The sequence below is a fragment of the Theropithecus gelada genome, chromosome X, assembly GCF_003255815.1.
Source record: "Theropithecus gelada isolate Dixy chromosome X, Tgel_1.0, whole genome shotgun sequence".
Lineage (NCBI taxonomy): Eukaryota > Metazoa > Chordata > Mammalia > Primates > Cercopithecidae > Theropithecus > Theropithecus gelada.
This window is the reverse complement of record NC_037689.1, coordinates 153,125,790-153,140,587: the sequence shown is the minus strand read 5'-3', so window position 1 is coordinate 153,140,587 and position 14,798 is coordinate 153,125,790. Positions and strand designations below refer to the sequence as shown.

Genomic DNA, 14,798 nt, shown 5'->3' with positions numbered 1-14,798 from the left:
ATAAATGCACTACCCTGGGGATCCCCAGAGCCCAGCTACAGGAAGTGGATTTACACTAGTATTTTTATACTTGGTTACAGCTGAGGATGTCTGTACCTCACTTCCGTCCACACCCCTCCCACTCTCTGGATACTAAAGATATATTCTGGGGCCTGCCTCGCCCCCACAGACCAGCATCCAGCTCTGCTGAGGCTCCCCACAAAACCCTAGAAGTTCTGCAGGCATGCAGGGTGGGAGGGCTGCCTATCTGAGCCAGAAAGGGCTTTTGCCTTTGGGGGTGTCAGGTAGCAGGTACTTCTTTCTGCTCAGGTTGCAGGGAGCATGAAAGCCCCCAGGACAGTTGCTCCCTGTGGCTCAGGGCCCAGTGAGAGAACAGCTTCCATTTCATCCTGCCTTCAAAACTTCAGCGCTCCCAGCCCCAAAACCCTCTTGATGCAGGGAAGATGAGCCCAGAAATTGGGGTTTAGCACAGGAGGGCTCTTGGCTTCACCCAGGAAATAATTCAAGGGCGAGTCGGTGGTATTAGACAGCAACTTTTATTGAAGCGGCCGTGCACAGCAGCAGCAGAGGCACTGCTCCTTATGCAGCAGGGGATACCCCATAGGCAGTGAGCTCAGAGTAGCAGCTCAGAGGCAGTTCTGCACACATATTTATACTCACTTGTAATTATATGCAAATTAAGGAGCAGGTTATTTACAAATTTCTAGAAAAGGGGTGGTAACTTTCAGGTCATTGTCATGGAAAGGGGCAGTAATTTCCAGGTGTTGCCATGAGAACCACAAACTCACTTGGCACCAGTGGGTGTGTCTTATGGAGGGGTACTTTTGCCTGTTTCAACTAGTCTGAAATCTGGTCTAGAGTTCAAGCCCTGCCTCAGGAGTCAGGTCCCCCTCCTATCTCAGTCTGGTCACAGCCCTAACTAGGCAGATGATCCCAATGCCAGCCCAAAGCCCGGCAGTCAGGCCCTCCTGTGATCTGCCTGGGGCACCCAGGAAGGGGATGGGGCATGCTGGGGAGGGGCCATGGTGTTTGGGGCCAGCAGTCAGGCCCTCTAGGTTGAAGTCCTAACCCCAGTACCTGTGAATGTGACCTCATATGGAAATAGCGTCTTTGCAGATGATCAAGTTAAGATTAAATCATCAGGGCCAGCCTTAATCCACTATTATTGTGATTTTTAAAAGGGGAAATTTGGACACAGAAATGCACACAGGGAAAAAGCCCTGTAAAGACTGGAGCTTTGGCCAGGCTTGGTGGCTCATGCCTGTAATCCCAACACTTTGGGAGGCAGAGGCAGGCAGGTCACTTGATATCAGGAGTTTGAGAACTGCCTGGGCAACATAGAGAAATGCTGTCTCTATTAAAAATACAAAAACTAGCCAGGCATGGTAGCAGGTCAGGCCTGTAATCCCAGCCACTCCAGAGGCTGAGGCAGGAGAATCGCTTGAACCTGGGAGGTGGAGGTTGCAGTGAGCCGAGATTGTGCCATTGCACTCCAGCCTGGGTGACAAGAGCAAAATTCTGTCTCAAAAACAAAACAAAAAAAAGATTACAGCTTTGGTGTCACAAGCCAAGAAACTAACAGAAGCTGAAGAAAGGCCTGAAACTAATCCTTCCCTAGTGCTTTCAGAGGGAGCATGGCCCTGCTGAGACAGAGTAGAAATGGGACTTGGCCCACCCCCACTAACGTGTTGTTCCATACATGCCTGCTGACCACTAGACCTTGCAGCACCATACTCGCTAACCAGACCTTGCCAACTGTCTGAAAAAAAAATAAGATAAGTAGCATCATGCCATAAGTCTTACTCAGGGGAGTTGACTGTATCACCTGCTTGTGCACAAGGCCAGGAGAATTACCCTGGCCTTATGATAATACTAAAGTCCTCACCCAGGGAGGGGCTTATCTGCCATTTTCTGATCATGCAACGTATGTGTTAGCATGCATCTGAGCACCCTTCACTCCACCCCATACATGTAATGACACTCACTTAGCTTATAAATTATGCATGTCACCCTCCTTAAGAACCCTTCCTCCTGCACTGTCTCTCTTCTGCCCCAACCTTTTGGGCCATAAGACTCAATGAAGCCTTGTCTGGGAAACTTGCTTGGCCTCGTATCAACTTCTGTTTCATGGGAGCCTAAGAACATGTGGTCGGGAACACTGCCAACATCTTTGTTTCCAACTTCTGGACTTTGGAACTATGAGATAACAAATCTCTGTGGTTCTAAGCTACCCATTTTGTGGCACTTTGTTACGGCAGCCCTAGGAAACAAATGCAGGCATGTTCTGCTGCAACTGCCACTCTCTCCAGACCACAGCTCCTCACCAAAGCCACCCCCTGAGAGGCTGAGGACAGAAGCAGGACCCTTCACAGGCCACCATCACTGCTGGATGGTCACTTCCAGCACTGACTGTCTGGGAGCTCCAGCCTCAGTTCTCAGTTTCCTGGAGCGGATGGGAGGATGAGGACAAGGAGGAACGAGGGTGCTGGCCTCCCAGGAACTGTCCCTGAGCCTCCACCCTGCTGTCCCTGGAGCTGCCCCTGAACCTCCGCCCTGCTGTCCCCAGAACTGTCATTGAGCCTCCACTGTGCATCTCTAGAGCCCAGAAAGCCCAGGGCTGGACAAACCCCACCCCTCACCTCTCCTCTGGCCCCTCCTCCCAGCCATCAACACTTTGGAATAGCCATCAAGCTCATTTTAATCTCTAGAAAGGTGCCTCAGGAAGACACAGAGAGGTCACACCAGGTGGTCATGGTGCCTTACCTGTGTCCACTGGGCCCAGGCTGGCCCTTTAAGGGGATGAAGGCAGAACACCTGAGAGACCACACCCCTCTTCTCAGAGAGGCCAGGGATAAAGAAAAGGGACAGTGGAAGGAGGAACCTGTGGCCAGGATGCTGAGGATAGAGGCTCCTCCCCACAGGCACTGAGCAGAGGGGTTGAAGGGGAGCCTACAGCCTCCATCCAGACAGGACCTCTGACCACTGCTAGGGGCCCCTTCTCAGGAGGTTCAGTCCCAGACAAGGGCTCCAGAGACCTCAGTCCATTTTCCCAAAATGGACATGATGCATCTGGCAAGTCAGGGACCTAGAATGTCCAGGACCGAGCCTTGCTGAGGACAGAAGGGAAAACCATGCCCTGGAGGTCCTCATGCAGCCCAGGCCTCTGGCAGTGGCCAGCCAGCACCCAGGCAACTCCTTGCTGGGTCTCAAGGCCCTGATGGTCACAGGAAAGACCACAAGCCAGGGCTGGGATGGGCCCAGGGCTCTGTGTGTTCCCTGGGAGGGCTGAGAGGTGCCATCCCCCATAGCAGCCCAAAGTACAGTAGTCACTGCTGCTGCTGCTGCTGCCCTCTGAGTCTGGGGGAGCTGACCCGGTGGGGGACGTGGGGGCCCAGTCCTCCTGTGGCAGATAGGCAAGCGTCTGTGCCCTCCACTCCGTACACCCTGCTGGCAGCACATTCTCTGAGCTCAGGTTCCCTGCAAGCCTGGTCCCAGTGCCCTCCTCTTCCTCCTCCAGGGCCACAGATTTCCAAGGATGCACTGGGCCACAGGTTAGCAGTGCAATGGCCTCCTGGATGCAGGGCTCCGAGGCTCCTCGTGGGGCGCCAGCACAGTCCTGGCTCAGCAGCACACCGGCCCTGTGGGCCCCCATCCAAGTCTGGAACAGAGTGAGGGAGGAGGGAAGGGCTCAGGCAGCATGTTCAGAACTCATCCGGGGAGCAGCTGCCTCCTTTCTGGCAAGCCTAGTCTCCCTCCTCCTCCAGAAAGCCCTCCTGAGGTTTCCCTGGGAGGGCTGAGAGGTGCCATTCCCCATAGCAGCCCAAAGTACACCCAGAGGTCAAGCATCACCTGTGTCTTGGACATTCTGTCTTTCCTCCATGTGCCAGCCCAACCTCAACGTGGGACCCTGAGTCCCTTCAGGCCCCTCATCGCTCCCCCAGCACAGGGCCTGGTGTTCACAGCAGCTTGAAACAAGGTACAGATGGTGACATCTGCCCAGGACAGAGCCAACTCCTGACAGCATGTGCCTCAGGGCCTTTCAGCAGCTACAGAGACTGGGCACTCCCACCTGACATGCACACACACACACACACACACACACACAAGTCGCTGTCAAGACCGGTGACTTTCAAAGCACTAGGCTACAGCCAGCAGACCTGGATCCTTCTGTGGGGCCACAGGAGGCCCCCGCCTCCAAAAAGAAGCTATTCCCTTGGTGTGACCAGGAGCCTCCATTCCATTCACCACACACACCACACCCTCCATCACTGCACTGCTCCCTGAAGACCAACCTACGGCACCAGATCCCCACCAGAGGGTCTAAATAACCCCTGGCAGGTGCCCTTGTTCTCTAGGGAAGGGCTGGTGCCTGCAACAGGATGACAGTCCCGGGACAATCACAATCTGTGCCCTGCTCAGTCTTGTCCTCGGCTGCCCAGGCTCTTGACAGTCACACCTACACCCTGTGGAAAGAAGGGGACTCTGCCAAGAGTCCGGTGCCCGGTTTATGGTTCAAATTGAATATCTGGACAAAAATCTTGAGAACTAGGCTCTTCATTGAGAGAGAAAAGCATTTTTCTGCATAGTAAGCTGGAGCCGTGGTGTGGAGGGGACATCCTTGCCGCACAGGGCCCAGGGATGCCCTAGGGCACAGGGAGGGAAGATCCTGGAGAAGAGAGGTCAGCTTGGCCCAGACCCCAGGGAGGGGCCCTCACTGCCTCTCTTGTCCTTTGCCCAAAGTGAGGAGTCTGAGGGGAAAAACCAGAGACCACTCACTGGAGTCCTCCCTCTCCTGCTCCTCCCACCCCCCTCCTCCCACCCCCCTCCTCCCTCTCCCGCTCCTCCCACCCAGGGGGCATGAACCGCCAGCCCAGCAGGGAGGGGAGGGCCTGATGCAACCCCCAAGTTGCTCACTGGTCCGTGGGCTGTGGGAGCCCAACAGGGCCACAGAGGGGGAAGTGCAGAGCCCACTCCTCAGCTGTGGTGCCAGCATGCGATCCGGGGGGACCAAGGGACCAGGCAGAGCAGGAACCCAGAGGCAGTGAGAGCCCCAAGGGCAGCCCACACACCACAGACCCTTCCCCACGGCCACAGGACAGACACATTCGCAGAAGGAGGAGGTGAGGCAGCTGCAAACCAGAGGGGACAGAGATAAGTCATGAGAAATTTGCATTTTTTCCATCGACAATGGAACTGGAGATATGAGAACAAAAAGAAATCAGTAATGGAAAATAAAGCTAGTTTTTCCCCATTTGAGACACGCGTATAATAAAGCTAGTTTTTCGCCATTTGAGACACGCATATAAACTGAAATTCACTGAATATACAGAAAAGGCTCCAAGCACTGACAAGCCTCCCATACTGGCCACCAACCCTCATGAAAGCCAACATCCCGGGCAGGCCAGAGCTCTGGGCAACCCCTGCCCCCCACGCCCTGCCATGGTCTCTGCACACACCTGGAAGTTCCCATTGTGCACACTGTAGAGGGGCCGGAAGAACGCCGCTGGAGAGGGCACGTTCTGGTAGAAGATTCTCTTCACCCTGAGGCGAAGAGAGGCCAGTCAGAGGCCTGTGGCGACCCAGGGGGCCTGAGGTGGCCTGAGGTCATTGCACAGGCTGAGCTTCCTTCCATCAACAGGAGGCCCACCCACCTTGTCCCTGCCACTGCCTCTCTCCCGTCTCATCACATTCCAACCCACTCTCAGGGTAGGACCCAACTGGGCCTCCTTGCTTAACGGCCTCACAGAACTGATTTATACTGAGGCAGGCATCCTTTACAGCGTGAGCTGCTATGGTGGGTTCAGAACGGGGAGTTACCAGCCGGGTCCTCAGCCCACAGAGGGAGCCAGCACCTGCAGGAACCCCGTCTTTGCCATCAGCAGAAGGTCTGTGGCTCCCACTCCACCCAGTGTCTCCTTGAGTACCAGACTTGCTGCCAAGGATCCACTGACCCTCCCACAAGGATGTCACCTGGGGCTCCAACCCAACAGGTGCAAATAGACCTCCCCAACCTCCCCGCAAGGGTGTCCCCCATTTTCCCACCTCAGGGGTCACCACTCGTATCTCATCCACCCACATGTCCCCTCTGTTTCTCCTCCTAAAACCCCGCAATTCCTTCAGATTTGCTCTGTCTCCGCTTCTTTCACTGGCTCATGCTGAATCATCTGCCTGTGGGCACCCCACTGGCCCCCATTGGCCTCCAGCAGGTCCCCTGTGTCCCCTTGTCCCAGCAATCTATTCCTCAAAACATAAACTAGGTCGTATCACACAGTTTCACACTTTCCTTTGCTCCAAGGAGAAGCCAAGCACCCTCCCGCTTAGCCCCACCCAACACCCACTCCCCACACCCTCTTCCTCACATCTGCTGCCTGACATGGCCCCTGCACCCCTTCTTGTAACCTGACATGCGGTGCATGAGGCATGACGGTTTATTTAAAGAGAGTCCTTGTCTATCTTGTTCTCTAAGGCATCTGCCAGGGTGAGAACAGGGTCCTGAGCACACCAGATGACCCAACTGTCCTTTCGTAGACTATGTGAACAGATGAACAAACCAAGCTCCTCCAGAGGCAGAAGACTAGGATCCGGGCTCTTGATCTCGGTGACTCTGGGTCTGGTCGGGACCACACTGCCCTTGTCTTCGGCCTCTGCCACAGATCCCCCTTCCCTTCTCTCCCCTGGCAACTTGTGAACCCTCTTCTGGCCCAGGGTGGAGACTTGAAAAGACCACCCCATCCAGGACCAAACAGTGGAGAGGGGAGGGGAGGAACCAGACAAGGGTGGCCCTTGACTCCCCACCAACCACACACTCACACATGCACACAGTGACACATCTGCACACACACACTAACACATGTACACTATTACCCACTCACACATGTACACACAAACACACACACACACACACACACATCAGCTACCTACCTGGGTGAAAGCTTGAACAGGAGGTAAGTTAGGCCAATCAGCAGGAGGAAGACGGACACAGCGACAAGGGTGTTGTCTGGCTGCCCCCAGGGTGGGATCAGAGGGCCTGTGGGCAGGAAGGGCCCAGGGCTGTGAGCAGCCTCAGTGCCAGGAGGCTCCCCACAAACCTATATGGCAAGGGTGCGCCCTTTAGTGCCCTGGGCTAAAGTGGAAGGTTTGTGATGGGCCTTGGAGGTTTGTGTCACCTGCTGAAGGACCTTGGCAGGTGTTTGTTTCCGCCGTATAGACCTCAGACCTTCAGAAGAAGGGGATCAACTGGGGTATGACTGCCTTAGGGAGGGGCTTCCAGGAGTGTGAAAGGGTGCGGGGAGTGAGGTGAACAGGGGAGAAGACGCCCAGCCCAGACTCTGGAAGTGCAGCAGCCACAGCAGCGCCCACCTTGTCTCTGGGGAGTCTGGAAGCACACAGGCTGGCTCCACTCACTCCACTGGCCTGTGTAACGCTCCTCCTCTGCCACGTCATCCTCCAGTGTGGCCATCCGGACACGCAGCCTGGCCTCAAGGATAAAGCCAGGGTCCAGCTCAAAGGCTTCAAGTACGAGCCAGGTCACCCCGACAATGTGATCCCTGTGCTGGGCCCGCTGTGGGGGTGGGGGCAGTTAGCAGGTGCTGAAGGTGGGGCTGGGTGCCTCAGCCCTTGAGAATACACACATGCATTATATGCTCATATAACACACACACGAACACACCTGTGTTAACACACAGGCACACTCACCACATTCATGTGCACACACACACACACACAGAGAAGGCACACACTCACACACAGATACAGCTGCGTTTGCCCACCAATACACATATGCACACACAGGCAAACATGTCTACAGGCACACTTTCACACTCCTCACACTTGCATGCACACTCATATACACAAGCGTGTGCACAGAAGCAACTCACCACACTCACATACACACTCATACACATAGGCATGTCCATGTGCACACTCACAGATACAAACACAAGGCACAGGCACACTCATATGTACACTTACATACAAACACATAAACAAGGGCACACAAACATGTGAGTGTGCACACTTACATGTGTGCACACATAAACACATTCATGCACACTCACACTTATGTGCACATACTCACAGAGACACAGGCACACTCACCCTACTCCCATACACACACACAAAGCATGCACATGTGCATGCCAGCATGTGTGTGTGCACACACACACCGCTCTAGTTCCTCCCCTCCTCATCACTATAAGTTGACATCTCCCTATGTAGAGTGGGGGGTCTGCCTTGGACTGCTGTTCCCAGGAGAGAGGCCCCCAGGGAAAGCCAGCCAAAGTGTTACCTCCCAGGCCTCTTCCTGCTTCTTGAAGGCCAATTCATAGCTGAGAAGTGTGGTCATTGGCTCCAAGGCAGGACTGATGCTCCAGGTCAGGATGCAGTGGCCAGAGCTGATGTTGCTCTGCAAGTCAGAGGGCGGGTCCAGCTTAACTGGAACAGAGTGAATCCACGTGAGGCCGAAGCCCCATGGATCTGGGTGTGTCAGTCGGAATACACAAGACTGGGGGCCTGAAAGATTCCCAAGGGGCATGGTCAAGGCCCTCTCAGACCAGGCACCTCACTGGGAGACTGGTCAAGAAAAGCCCCAGGCGGGACAGGACAGCAATGACTTCCTCTGGCCTCTGCAGCTAGACTAGGTGGTTTCCAAATCTTGCCCACTCACTGGGCCACAGGGGTCACAGGCTGCAGGGCCCTGCTGCCAACGCCCAAGCAGCCAGGATGTTCTTGCCAAGGGGCCCCGCCCCAGACCTATAGCCGCTGCTCACCATGTCTCCGGGGCAGGTACTCCGGGTCCACCAGGCTGACCTGCTCCCTGCCAGACACGCAGTGGTGGAAAGTGATGGTGAAATTGTCGGATGGCACGAGCACTGCCTCGGGTGGCAGCACTACGGTGCACTCACTGCCCTGCAAGATGCACTTATGTGTGCCGCCGGGAGCCTGGTTGCTGGAAAGGGCATGTGTCAGCACCACGGGGCTGCTACACTGTCCTGGTGTAGTTGCTTCAATCCTGGGGACCTCACCCTCATCCCTGTCCAGAGCACGGGAGGAGGGAAGGGCTCAGGCAGCATGTTTAGAACTCATCCTGGGAGCAGCTGCCTCTTTTCTGGCAAGCCTAGTCTCCCTCCTTTCCCGTGGAAAGCCATGTCTTTCCTCCATGTGCCAGCCCAACTTCAACGTGGGACCCTAAGTCCCTTCAGGCCCCTCACTGCTCCCCCAGCATGGCCCTCCACCCTCACCTGGTGAAGAGGAGCCAGGGGCTGGAGCCCTGGCCAAGCTCTGGGGCAGACCAGCGGCAATCGATCCTGAGAATGTTGTTGGTGAGGCAGGTGAAGTTTCCAGCCCTTGGCCCTGGAGACAGTGATCATTGGGAGCCCACAGTAAGTGCTTCAGGGCACAGTTGAGCTAGGGGGCTGGGGGGGATCTGACAGCTGACACCCTAGCAGGGCAGTCACCAGTGAATGATCCCAGAATCTGTCCAGGGAAGCACTGGGAGGCCTGGGAAATGATGGGCGCTGACTCCTGGTACACGGGCAAGTCAGACCCGGAGAGGCATCAAGAAGGTGAAGGAAGGGAGACTAGGGTCGGTCCAGGGACTGAAGGTAGGGAGGTAAAGGTAGGGAGACTAGAGACTGAGGCCCAGGCTGACCCCTAGAGGACATGCCCCAGCACAGTTTGAGCCAAATCTTTCCCTAGGGACTTGACATTGGACAACCCAGTCCCCCAAACATGCCCCAGTTCTCCCCCCACCTCATACAAACACTAGTACCCAGCCCTCACCTCGTCCTTCCTCTGTGACACAGACTCCCAAGCAGACACAGGTGCAGACGCAGGTGCAGGCCAGGAGCCAGGTGCCCATGTCTCGCCTCAGGGCTTCACTCTCCAAGGTCCAGCCTGCAAGGGACTGGGCTGAGGGCCTGTGCAAATCATCCCTCCCTAGAGGGGTGCTCCCCATGAATTGCTCCCCAGCAGAGTGGTCAGTGGGTCCCCACCTGCACTCACACTGTGTCCAGCGTCCTGGCACCACTGCCCAGGCTTTACTGATAAGGAACTGTAGCTCAGAAAGGACATTTGACCCAGCCAAAGACTCATGGCTGCAGGGTATAAGGAGCACCCTCAAACTTAGATCCTGGACTCTGACTCAGCTTGGTCTCCACATTTGCCAAGAAGACTCCTCTCTGGGATGGGCATCCTTTGCCAGCCCATCCCCCATCCCTGGGCCCAGGCCCCATCTGCCGCCATGTCCAGCTAATTTTTTTTTTTTTTTTTTTTGTATTTTTAGTAGAGACGGGGTTTCACTATGTTGGCCAGGCTAGTCTTGAACTCCTGACTTCAAGGGATCCACCTGCCTAGGCCTCCCAAAGTGTTGTGATTACAGGCATGAGCCATCACACCCGGCCTCTGCATTCTCTCTCCCTTTTGTCTTCTTAAAGACCCATCCAAGTGTTCTGCCCCAGAAAGGTGGACGAGGGTGGCAGCAGAGTATTCATGCAACTTCCTGAACTCTGTCGCACCCCTGTTCCAAGGTACCTGCAAAGGAGAGCACCACCAGAAGGGCAAAGTCCCCCAATGCTGGAGTGTGAGGCCTGAGTCCCAGGATCCCTGGGGGAGCCAGAGGTTGGCCAGAGATGAGGGGCTGGGTGTCAGGAAGTGCTTGGGTGTGGGAAGGCCACTGATGCCCTATCACCCCATTTGCAGCTCCAGATGGTACACAGATAGCCCCTAGGCAGGAAGCAGGGCCAGCCTGGTTATACAAGACTGATTACTGATAAGGAGGCGGAAAAAACCAGACATGCACACAGACTACAGCATGCATGCCCTTAAGGAACCCGCACACCTCAACGGGCAGCAGGCACTACTCTAACCCCACCCCGCCCCACTACAGGTACTCATAGGACAGTCCCCTGTTGAGACTGATGATCAGGAAGCCTCACCCTTCCCTAGAATGGAGCGTGCAGCCTGGCACCACCGGCCGCAGCATGAAACACCGTGGCAAGTTCTCTGCAGCAGTGTCTGTCCCTTCTTGCAGCAGTTACTGGAAAGGTGGGAATGGGGAGGACAGTCAGCCTGCTCTTGGGATATGTGAAGGCAGGGTTAGAGTGACCACCAGGGCCTGGGGAAGCCCAGGCACAACAGCCACAGCTGAGAGCTGACCCAGGCCCCAGGATGGATGACCGCTGCCCCAGCAGTGGAGAAACACCCACATCTGTGTAGAACCAGTCCAGGCCAGCCACAAGCTAACCCAGGAGCAGATGGCTTGAGAGCAGGGAGTAGGGTGGCTCCAAGTTCAGCAGGCCTCGTTTCTAGACAGGGAAGGGGGATGGTAGGGCAGGATCCACATGTGACACCTGAGAGCTTCAAAGTAGGACTGGAGAGTTGGGTACAGTGACAAGGGAGTATGGCCATCTGAGGGGAAGGTCTCTGCTTTTCCTCTGCACTGAAAATGCACAGCTGTACCTGGTAAGCTGAGCAGGGCAAGGTCACCACCCTCCTACAGATGAGAAAACTGAGGCTCGGAGACCTGGGACCTGCCAAATACCTGACTCCTGACACCTCTGTTCTTGGCCCATTCCCACCGGCTTCCACATAAGCCTGTGAACTTCCCGAGGGCAGTGCCTGCGAGGTGCCCCTCAGCACATGCCCCAACAGAAGGCACCACAATGTTTTATAACCCCCATCCTCGACCACAGGGCCAGGCAGTCAGGGCAGGTGCACATACCCCTACTTGCATGCTCCCTGCTCCTGGATGTCACCAGGGAGGTCTCACCACAGCTCAGACAACACCAGGTCACAGGAAGATTGTGAGAGCAGGAGGGGAAACCAATGTGCCACCTGGGACAGAGCTGCCTCTGACACCCCCACTCCTGCTGCGGAGCCTGGCTGACATCAATGCCCAGCACAGCCTATCCCGCATTGAGTCTGTGGACATAGCCTTCAGCCCACGATCACTTTGGTCCCTTCTCAGAGCCCCACCTGTTCCATGGCCTCAGTGTCAAAGTCTGGCCCAGATGCCTACTGGGCCCTATAGCCTGGCTGCCCTGCTTCCGTGGGCCACTGTGAAGCTGTGGGCTGTCCTGCAGCTGGAGCCCTGCCTCAGATCTCAGGGTCTGCCACACCCACAGGAAGGTCTTTAGACAGACTCAGCCCTTCACCTTTCCTGGCCCTCATGCCCTGAACACTCACCTAACACCAGGAAGAATCTTAACCCACAGCAGGCCACCATCATGGAGGCTGTCCAGGCAGCCCTGAGCATCTCTGTGCCTCGAAGCACACTCTTCAAGTTGCCCTCACACCGGCTACTGCGCACTTACTGTTACACAGAGACTATTACGCATATATCTCACTCTGTTGCCCAGGCTGGAGCACAGTGGCGTGATCTCAGCTCACTGCAACCTCTGCCTCCCGAGTTCAAGTGATCCTACTGCTTCAGCCTCCCAAGTAGCTGGGATTACAAGCATGAGTCACCATGCCTGGCTAATTTTTGTATTTTTAGTAGAGGCAGGGTTTCACCATGTTGGTCAGGCTAGTCTCGTACTCCTGGCCTCAAGTGACCCACCCGCTTCGGCCTCCCAAAGTGCTGGGATGACAGGCATAAGCCAACATGTCTGGTCATATTTTGTCTTTTTTAATGGGGACAGGAAAGGGTATCCCGGTTCTTCTGGACCATTCAGGAGGCTGGCAGCCATAGAGGTGGATAGGATGGAAGTTACTATTGAAGTGGACACTTGTCCAGCAAGGTCTTCTGTCTGCTGGGGGAAGAGGAAGAAATGCAGACCTTGGTATCCCAGAAGCAGCTGGAGCCTGGGGACATGGAGGCTCTGCTAGAAAATGGGTCTGGAAATGGGAGCAGGGGCCAGCTCCTCTCTGGACCACATGAGGACTTCCTTCAGCACAGTGGGAATCCCCAGTGCTGTTGGGCACAGAGTGTGTGGAGGTGCCGACAGGGTTGGGGATGGGGATGGGCAGGAGGCAGGAGGGATGGGGTCAGAAAGGCCAGCTGGAGGCAAGTACAGAGACAACAGACACCTCATCCAGAAGGTGCAGGGAAGGCAGGGTGGGAGAGAGATGGCACCAAGAGGCATTTTCCACACACTTTCAGAAAAGAGGATGGGGGGCGGTGCTGCATCCATGAGGTAGATGTCTGTGGGAACGCTGGGCCACAGCTCAGAAAGAAGTCAGGGCTGGACTCGGCACTGCAGAGGTGTTGTTGGGTGGACAAGGGCACAGACCCAGGGCAGAGGGGAGCAGGCGAGGGTGGGTGTGAGAAGCAGAGAGGCATGGAGGAGACCCCTGCTGCTCTGCTTCCCACTGTACCCTCTGCCAGCTTCCCTCCCCATCACAGGTATGGTCTTTCATGAGGCCTTCCCCCAGTCCCCTAGTAGGCATCCCCAGCTGGATGGAATCCCTGAGCCTGAGCAACTCTCGTTCTGCACAGTCCTGAACTGACAGGGCCCAGGGGTTGGGCAGTGGCCATGGGCCAAGGCTGGAGTAAGGATATTGATACAATTCCCTGGGAGTCTGGAGGCGAGATGGGAAAATGATGTCCGTGCTCTTCCTGCTGTCTTGGTGAAGAGGTACCAGCATGTTGCCTGCTCTGCCCAACACGCCCCTCCCACAGCCTTGCTGCCCCACTGCAGTTGAAGGTCATCACTGTGCGGTGTCCCTACATGAGGCTCCTTAAGGCAAGACCCTGTTTGATCATGTTGCATCCCCTGCACCCATCTCAACTGTTTGATAAATGTTTTCCACTCCCCCTACAGAGGCTGCCCTTGCTTCTGGATGGTATTCATGTTGTGGGTACCCAGGAGCGGGGCTCTGGGATGCTACTTGAAGACACGCTGAGAGGATACCCACTACTAATCTACCTCGTTTAGCTAAGCTCTAGAAAGAAGGTGAGCCCAGAACAGCATAAATCAAAGGAAGATAAAATGGGGGCCTAGACCTCAGTTCCACCCCGTGGCCCTCACAACTGAGGCCCAAGTATGCCCATTTTCACCCAACAAAGGCACCCCCACAAAGGTCAGTTCAATCATTGAGGAAGCAGAGTTCCTTCCACACTGGCCACAGCAGAACCCATGACCCTTACAGGACTGGAAATTAGTTTGTAATCCTTGAGTTCAGCACTGCAAATTTTGCCATCTCTAAGAGATACCCAAGGCCAGGACACTGGAGGAGGTAAAGCTAGGGTGGTGTTCTCAAACACCACGCTTCCACAGTGGCTCCCTGGGCCCAGGGATGGAGGGCCACTTGTCCCTCTCTGCCTTCTGAATTTCAAGCTGACTTGAGAGGTCGGGAAGCCCAAAGCACAGACTCACCTTTCCAGATGCATCTGCCCAGTCCCATCACAAGTCTGAGGCATCCCCAACCTGGAGGTGATTTGTCACCCAACTGTCTCTGGGTGCACAGCAAAGACCCTCAGCCTGATTCAGGAGATAACTGCAGCAGTTGGTGACGTGAGCCTTGCACGACAGGTTCACACAGGCCGCCCACATCTGAAACCACAAACGCATTACAGAGCTGCTCTCCCGAACAGAGCTGAGAATGTCTGTCAGCACTAATCTTGTAAGTCAGGGAACTGTGAGACATGACAACCTTACAGTCCCCATGACAATGAGAACTGCCAGACATGGACTTCAGTGATTTGTCTACTGACTGGCAAGTGAGTGTCCACTGTGTTCTTCCCAAGAAACACCACTGAGATGCATTAAACTGACCCCAGGAGGCAAGGACCTGTGCAGGTGCAGAGCAGTGCTCTTGTCCCCTTCTATACTTTGCCAAAACCAGAGGTGTAGGTTCTC

The 14,798-nt window shown here is 55.4% G+C and overlaps 1 protein-coding gene across 1 annotated transcript; it reads right to left on the bottom strand.

The window, feature by feature from the left end:
- Positions 1 to 2,678: 2,678 nt before the first annotated feature.
- Positions 2,679 to 14,522, bottom strand: IL9R (interleukin 9 receptor). Its single transcript, XM_025372967.1, has 9 exons — positions 14,316 to 14,522; positions 9,781 to 9,894; positions 9,240 to 9,351; positions 8,769 to 8,947; positions 8,288 to 8,433; positions 7,360 to 7,561; positions 6,922 to 7,027; positions 5,457 to 5,541; positions 2,679 to 3,658 (listed from the first exon to the last, which is right to left on the bottom strand). Exons 1-9 carry the CDS (start codon positions 14,341 to 14,343, stop codon positions 3,086 to 3,088), a joined length of 1,545 nt encoding a protein of 514 aa, XP_025228752.1. The 5' UTR covers positions 14,344 to 14,522; the 3' UTR covers positions 2,679 to 3,085.
- Between the last annotated feature and the right edge of the window lie 276 nt (positions 14,523 to 14,798).

Coding starts and splice junctions, on each gene's coding strand:
- IL9R (XM_025372967.1), bottom strand. CDS start 14,343: ATGGGACTGGGCAGATGCATCTGGAAAG. Junction 9,352..9,780: donor TGTCACAGAGGAAGGACGAG/GTGAGGGCTGGG, acceptor CACTGTCTCCAG/GGCCAAGGGCTGGAAACTTC. Junction 8,434..8,768: donor GTACCTGCCCCGGAGACATG/GTGAGCAGCGGC, acceptor ACTCTGTTCCAG/TTAAGCTGGACCCGCCCTCT.